Raw genomic sequence first — 6726 nt, forward strand, 5'->3', positions numbered from 1 at the left:
TAGGACTGTGGGGGGGGGGGGTAAAAGATCCCGGTTTTGAATAGGTCATTGTAATCAGTTCATCGAGGAACCATCAAAGACTAAATTTGGCGGGAGGCAGATTTGTCTCTTTTTGTCTTAAATATTGAATCTTTGAAACTTCTGGAACTCATTTCCTGTTGTATACTACATAACTAAGATTTTAAGATTCAAGTTTTTTTTCCTGAGTTTTAAACTGCAATGCTTTGTAATAGTACCAGTAACTTGTCAGCATTTTAAACCAATCGTTTCATCGCAAACCAAACCATTCATCATAATAGCAAAAGAAGTATACCATTTAGTAAATTCTGTCACTCTAGTTGGCACAGTTATTTAAATATTACTAACCAACCACCTCGTAATTTTAAACATGTAGCGATTTGCTTGGCCCAACATTCAGAAGTTTGCAGTTCGACAAAAGCAAACAAATTTTCAAATGAGAGGAGACTCATTCATTGTTTGAGTTCAAAAGAGTTATTACTTATCCAACATTCATGTATATCTTCTAGTCAAGTTCACAAGTATTGAATAAAAGTTAAGCTCTTAATCGATACTTTGAGCTATTCTGGTTATTAACTGATAAATATTTTGCAGCTGTTCAATGGTGCTCTAAATATTTCGTTCATTTACTGCATGCATGTAATAAAACTGTGACTTCGCTTTTGTTAACTTTTAAATATTTTTAATAACAATTTTTATAATAATTTTTTATAAAAAATTGCCTGAACTCAATTCTACATCTTGACAAAAAGAACAAAGGATCAATTTTTACAAGAATTTTTTGTAGTTATTTACAACAATTTTCCTACAGTTGTATATTCATTCTTATCATCAAGAGTTATCCAATACAAGTCGAAAAACCGGATTAGAGCTGAGAGAAACGCCAAACAAATTCCGAAAGCTCAAATAAAGAAAAAGAAAAAAGTAACCGTTTATTTACAATTGGTGCTAGTTTGATACAGTTCTAAAAATCAATTGCAGAACTTGAGATAATCGATAATCAGAGAAAAATAAGCCAATTCACAATAAGCATTTCTAATTCAGAAAAAAAAGCTGTTCACAATTTATCAGTTAAAAGATACCAGAAATGACATTGCAACCATCAGAAGATGCTAATGGTCAAGGTCAAGTGAAGATAGTGGTGTTGGGAGATGGAGCTGTTGGGAAGACTTCCATGATAGCCTCCTACGCCACAAACAGTTTCGACGATGACCATGTACCCACAGTCTATGATATGTACAGATGTCAGGTAGAGGTCAACGGGAAAAAGGTCAAAGTGGACATACACGACACTGCAGGACAGGAAGATTACGACAGGTTTTTTTCAGAGTTTAAAATTTGAATTATTTGGAATTTGCAAGGAATTTTGCAAACACGTGAAATTTTTTCGTCGCCTTCATTTTGAAAAAGTTTAAAATTTTTATATCAATCATAGTTTGGTAAATTTTTGTATGGGCACTCCTACTCATTCGTGCTTTGCAGTGGAACAAAACTTGATGAGAATCACAGTGAGATACACAGTAAAATATGGATAATCATGCCAAACTCTTGTTATGCTAAATGGCAAGATTTCATCAGAATACGTTCAAATTTACATGGGTATCAAGCAAGTAACATTGTCTTGAGATGACACCGCAAGACGGTTCCAAGATGGATTGAGCAAAAATTATCAAGATGTATCACGAATTCTAAACAATTACTTTTAAAAAATGCCGTAAAATTCAACTTAATTCTCTTTAATAACCAACAGTTTCCTTATCTCGTCTTACTCCAAAAATGCAACAAATATCTCTACTCAAATATCGAAGTGCAAAAATTTTTTATAATTTCTCATTGCACTTTAACCGTTTAACCGTTTATTTTGGTTCTTAACCGGTTTTTTTTTTGTTCAAAAAGGGACCTTTATACCTTTTTTAATCAGTAGCAGCTTTACTCAGGCACCACGATTTATATAAAGATTAAAGCAAATTCCACCAAGAGATTTTCTTTTTTGACAAGTCTTCACAAGATTTTGTCTAGATCTTACCGAGCTGTTCCAAAAATTGTTGCCTATCAAAATGTTGGCAAGATGTTTCAAGGATCGCAAGAGTTATTGAGACTTTGCATGTGTCTCTAAACTCAAACGGTTGTGCCATGGCGTAGTGGTTTTCAAAAACCTCATTAGTTTCTCTAACTCCATTGCTTAAAATGTTCTTACACACTATGTAATAAAATTGTTCTCAGTTTCCATAAATGATAATATTTAGTGTAAAGCGGCACACATCGAAACATCTTTTTTCTCCACAATAATCCGAAAATGTGTTAAACTCGAGCGTGTCCGGACAAAAAAAGTCCCAAAAACAGGAAAAAACTGTCCGAGAAACAATAGTCCTAAAATTTTACAGATTGCGAATCAACGCATTAATTATCGAAAGTTAATCTGACAACTCAGCTAAACCAAATCAAGTTATAAGAGTGCACAAAGAGCTGGTTGATAAACCCAATGACAAACAGCATTCTGTTTTAATTGGAAGGCATAAAAAATAGTGTCTCAGGATGTTTGGCGTCATAGTTTTGACGCAAATTATCAATATGGATTTGACTCAGACGATCAAAAAATCTGAAATGCTCTTGCTTGAAGGCTATGGCTATATGAGGGACCGACAGCCTACTGATGGCGCTTTTTTGCGGCTGCTGTATTACAAAATGCAAAGGCAGAGTTGGGCTACGCAAAGAAAAAACAAAGTTATCACAGTTCATAGACAATGACATGATCCAGCGGATACTGAAAAGAAAATTCCGCACTGCGTTCGGATACAGAGCAGCCATGGCTGACGAAACTCCACTAAATATAATATTTGCTGCACAGATGACATCCTTAGAGAAACAGTGGCCATTGTTTCAGTTTACAACTCGAACCAAAGGACACCTAACAGAACGCGGCAACAAAACCGTCCACAATTGAGTGAGCCCTCATTGCTGGACAAATTTGAGATTGCATAGATCTTATGAAAGGCACATAGTGGTGAGAACTTATCGTACTATGAGTCAGGGCTCTAAACACGTGAAAAACGAAATGTTGATTTTGTGACACTGCTAGCCATCGACTTGCTCGAGCAACCAGATGACTGGTTCTGCGATGAGACATTCTCAACAGCTGCAAACGTCTTCTATGAAGAATATACAATTCACATTTTGGTAGACGGCTTCAACTTTCCTCTCATTTACGCTCTTCTTTCTGACAAAAATCGGTCGAAATTTATTTAGTCTACAAAAAACTCTATCAAATGCTGGAACAGCAATTGTGTAAAACTGGTTACTACAAAGCAACCATAGCTAGCAAAATTCATTGAGAAACTCAAATAAGAACAAAAAATTAGAAGTAATGGCGGAAAAGATAACAGCTGGTCATCATGAGACAAATTAAGCAAAATGATGCAATTTTACAAGAACTTGTTCAAAAGTCCCAGGTGTGGCTTTTGTTTTTGCAGTCCTTAATCTTCTGTAATTCAGTTCAATCGTTTTCTACCAAAAATTTTTCAAGTTTAAATTTAATTCTAGAAGCGATCTGATGTGTTGTCATGAAATAGCTTTTAGTTTTCCTTTCTCTCACAACAAACCATGGCCGGATTTTCCTGATTTTAACATGTTTCCCAATTTTTTCCACGTTCCAATCTGATTCACCCTAAAATTTTTTCTTGCGAAAAATTTTTGTGACCACTCGGGCTCAAACCAGCGACCTCCGAATGTGCATCGCAATGTCCAGATACCACTGCGCCAGGGTTTTTTCATTTTTCGATTTCAAAGCCTTCTTTCAAGATTAAAGCTGCCTTTTTATCTGCCTAACGAGCGCTTCGACCGAGACTGTTTTTTCTGGGACTAATTTGCAATTTAGGACTGTTTTTTCTGTTCGCCATTCTCGCGGAAACCTACGTTCGCCATCTTAGATCCGAATAAATGAAGGGATTGATCAAAAAGCAGCCCCTAGTTTATCCAAAATACATGTATGGTACTATGTATTCACGATTAAATTGATTTCTAAAACTTACGATACAAAATTGCGCACTGCACTTTTTTTCTTTTATTCAAACATTGAAAAAAATTGTCCATTGAGATGTTGTTTTTTACTTAAGATTTTTACTTAAGTTTACAGAGCAATTGGAAAAATGTCTGGAGATTATCAAAACTTTTGAGCCATACCTTTTATTCCAGTTTTTTCAATATTTTGATATATTTGATGTCTTTTTCTAGAAAATGAGTTTTTGCGCACTCAGAGACAAGCTGTAAAAATTGATAATATAGAATACGGATTTTACTCAATTTAACACAATCTAAAATAATTCCTTGCAAATATAAAATAATATATTTCCGAAAATCTTGCGTTTTCTCTTCTTTCCAATTTTATCCAACACAAGGGAAGAAGACAACTAATTAAAAAAAATTGAAGGCTTTAAAAGTTTATTTTTATAAAATAATTCACGAGAACTAGAAACTGAACCTTAGTTTTTTTATTATTATTATGTTTAGTTATTCAAGGGAAAGATGTAGTATGTTTGATTTATAATATTACAACATGTAACTTTAACCTTGGGGTTATTCGAATTTACATGTTTGAGATTTTAAAAAAAAACCAACCAGGTGGCTGCAATGCGCTGACTTTTTGCAAGCAATGTGTTGAACTTTTTTCAGCGTATTTTTATTTAAGGATTTTGAGCTGAAATTTGATAAATTCAGCGCATTGAGCTCATTCTACACATTTTTAACATAATTTCAGCACATTCAACGCATTTACATAATTTCAGTGCATTCAACGCATTTCCTACATAATTTCAGCACATTCGACGCATTTCTTACATAAGTTGCGCATGTGTTAAAAAATAATGAATTGAAACGGTGCTGACCTCTCGACCAGGGATGTGAACATTTGTGCGTTCTTAAACCTAATTTTTTTAAATTCACAATAATGCCTTCTATTCTTCTAATATTCCGGTCGGCTAAATTTCCTTTTTCCTTTCTGCAAATATTCACGGCACCATATCACCTGTTCATTTGTAGGACACGGCCCATTGCATACCCGAACACGACCTGCTTCGTAATGGTGTACGGCATAGACAGCGAAGTATCATTCGACCATATCCAACTCAAATGGCTGCCCGAAATCAGACACTTCAGTAAATACACCTACTTCTTATTAGTAGCAAACAAGATAGACAGACGAAGAGACACCGCACCCCACAGTTTGATCACAACCCAGCAGGGTAAAACTGTTGCCCAGAAGGTGAAAGCGGATGGGTTTCTGGAGTGTTCGGCTAAGACGAGAGAGGGTATCAAGGTCGTGTTTGATAGAGCTATAGCGCTCTCGTTGGCACCCCCGAAGAAAATTAAGAATAAAAGTTGTAGATTGATCTAATGGGTCAAACTGTTTGTCCTAACTTTTTACTCAATTTCAAGACTTTTTACTTTAATTATATTAAATATAATATTAAAGTATATTAAAATATATTATATACTTTAATAATTATATTAAACAATCAGTTTTTATTATACACAAGTTTTGGTCTGGAGTTAGACGGGCGAGCAAAGATAGGAACGCGGCGGCTCAAAGGTTTATAACTTTAAACAGTTCTACAAGCTTCCTACGTATAATTTGTCCAATGCAGTTTTAATCTCATGGCTCCCATTTGATCTTCTTTGTGGGCCCTGACCCATCCCCACTTTAGAAGAAAAGAAAACACAACAGCAATAAGGTATTGATAGAAAAATTGTAACAATGAGCAAAATTAAAAAAGCAGCGCCTATAGTAATAATAATCGTAATGATAATAATAATAACACTTATTATAATAATAATAATAATAATAATAATAATAATAATAGTAGTAGTAGTAGTAGTAGTAGTAGTAGTAGTAGTAGTAGTAGTAGTAGTAGTAGTAATAATAATAATAATAATAATAATTAAAATAAAAATAACAATAATAACAATAATAATAATAATAATAATAATAATAATAGCAACAATCATAATAATAATAAGAAGAATCAAAATGATAATATTAACAGTAATAATAATAATAATAATAATAATAATAATAATAATAATAATAATAATAATAATAATAATAATAGCAAAAATCATAATAATAATAAGAAGAATCAAAATGATAATATTAACAATAATAATGATAATAATAATAATAATAATAATAATAATAATAATAATAATAATAATAATAATAATAATATTAATAATAATAATAACAATAATAATAATAATAATAGTAATATTAATAATAATAATAATAATAGTAATAATAATAATAATAATAATAATAGTAATAATAATAATAAAAATAATAATAATAATAATAATAATAATAATAATAATAATCATAATAATAATAATAATAATAATAATAATAATAATAATAATAATAATAATAATAATAATAATAATAGTAATAATAATAATAATAATAATAATAATAATATTTATAATAATAACAAAAACAATAGCAATGATTAATTCAAGCCAAGTATGGTTTTCACCATCTTGATTTTGCCCCACTTAAATGAGGTTGAATTTTGATTAAGGTTTTTCTAATGGATCCCATCCAGAGGGATAGCAGTAGATTTTGATATTGATTTTTGATATCTGAATTTAGATATTGCTTCTGCCTCAAAGAATTTTGTCATTTCTCTTTGGATTGTTTTGGGATTCATCAGAGGCGTA

At 32.0% G+C, this 6726-nt stretch overlaps 1 protein-coding gene across 3 annotated transcripts; it reads left to right on the forward strand.

Annotated features, from left to right (window-relative positions):
* Positions 1-454: 454 nt before the first annotated feature.
* Positions 455-5524, forward strand: LOC142339909 (cdc42 homolog). 3 transcript variants are annotated; one of them, XM_075390267.1, is made up of 3 exons: positions 455-586; positions 1097-1335; positions 5053-5523. In XM_075390267.1, exons 2-3 carry the CDS (start codon positions 1106-1108, stop codon positions 5405-5407), a joined length of 585 nt encoding a protein of 194 aa, XP_075246382.1. In that variant the 5' UTR covers positions 455-586; positions 1097-1105; the 3' UTR covers positions 5408-5523. The 3 variants fall into 3 exon arrangements, with proteins under 3 accessions (XP_075246382.1, XP_075246383.1, XP_075246384.1); XM_075390268.1 differs by having other exon boundaries at positions 476-586; positions 1090-1335; positions 5053-5524; XM_075390269.1 differs by having other exon boundaries at positions 483-586; positions 1104-1335; positions 5053-5524.
* The last annotated feature ends 1202 nt before the right edge of the window (positions 5525-6726 follow it).

This window comes from Convolutriloba macropyga, chromosome 5, assembly GCF_964194025.1.
Source record: "Convolutriloba macropyga chromosome 5, txConMacr16.3, whole genome shotgun sequence".
Taxonomy (NCBI): domain Eukaryota; kingdom Metazoa; phylum Xenacoelomorpha; order Acoela; family Convolutidae; genus Convolutriloba; species Convolutriloba macropyga.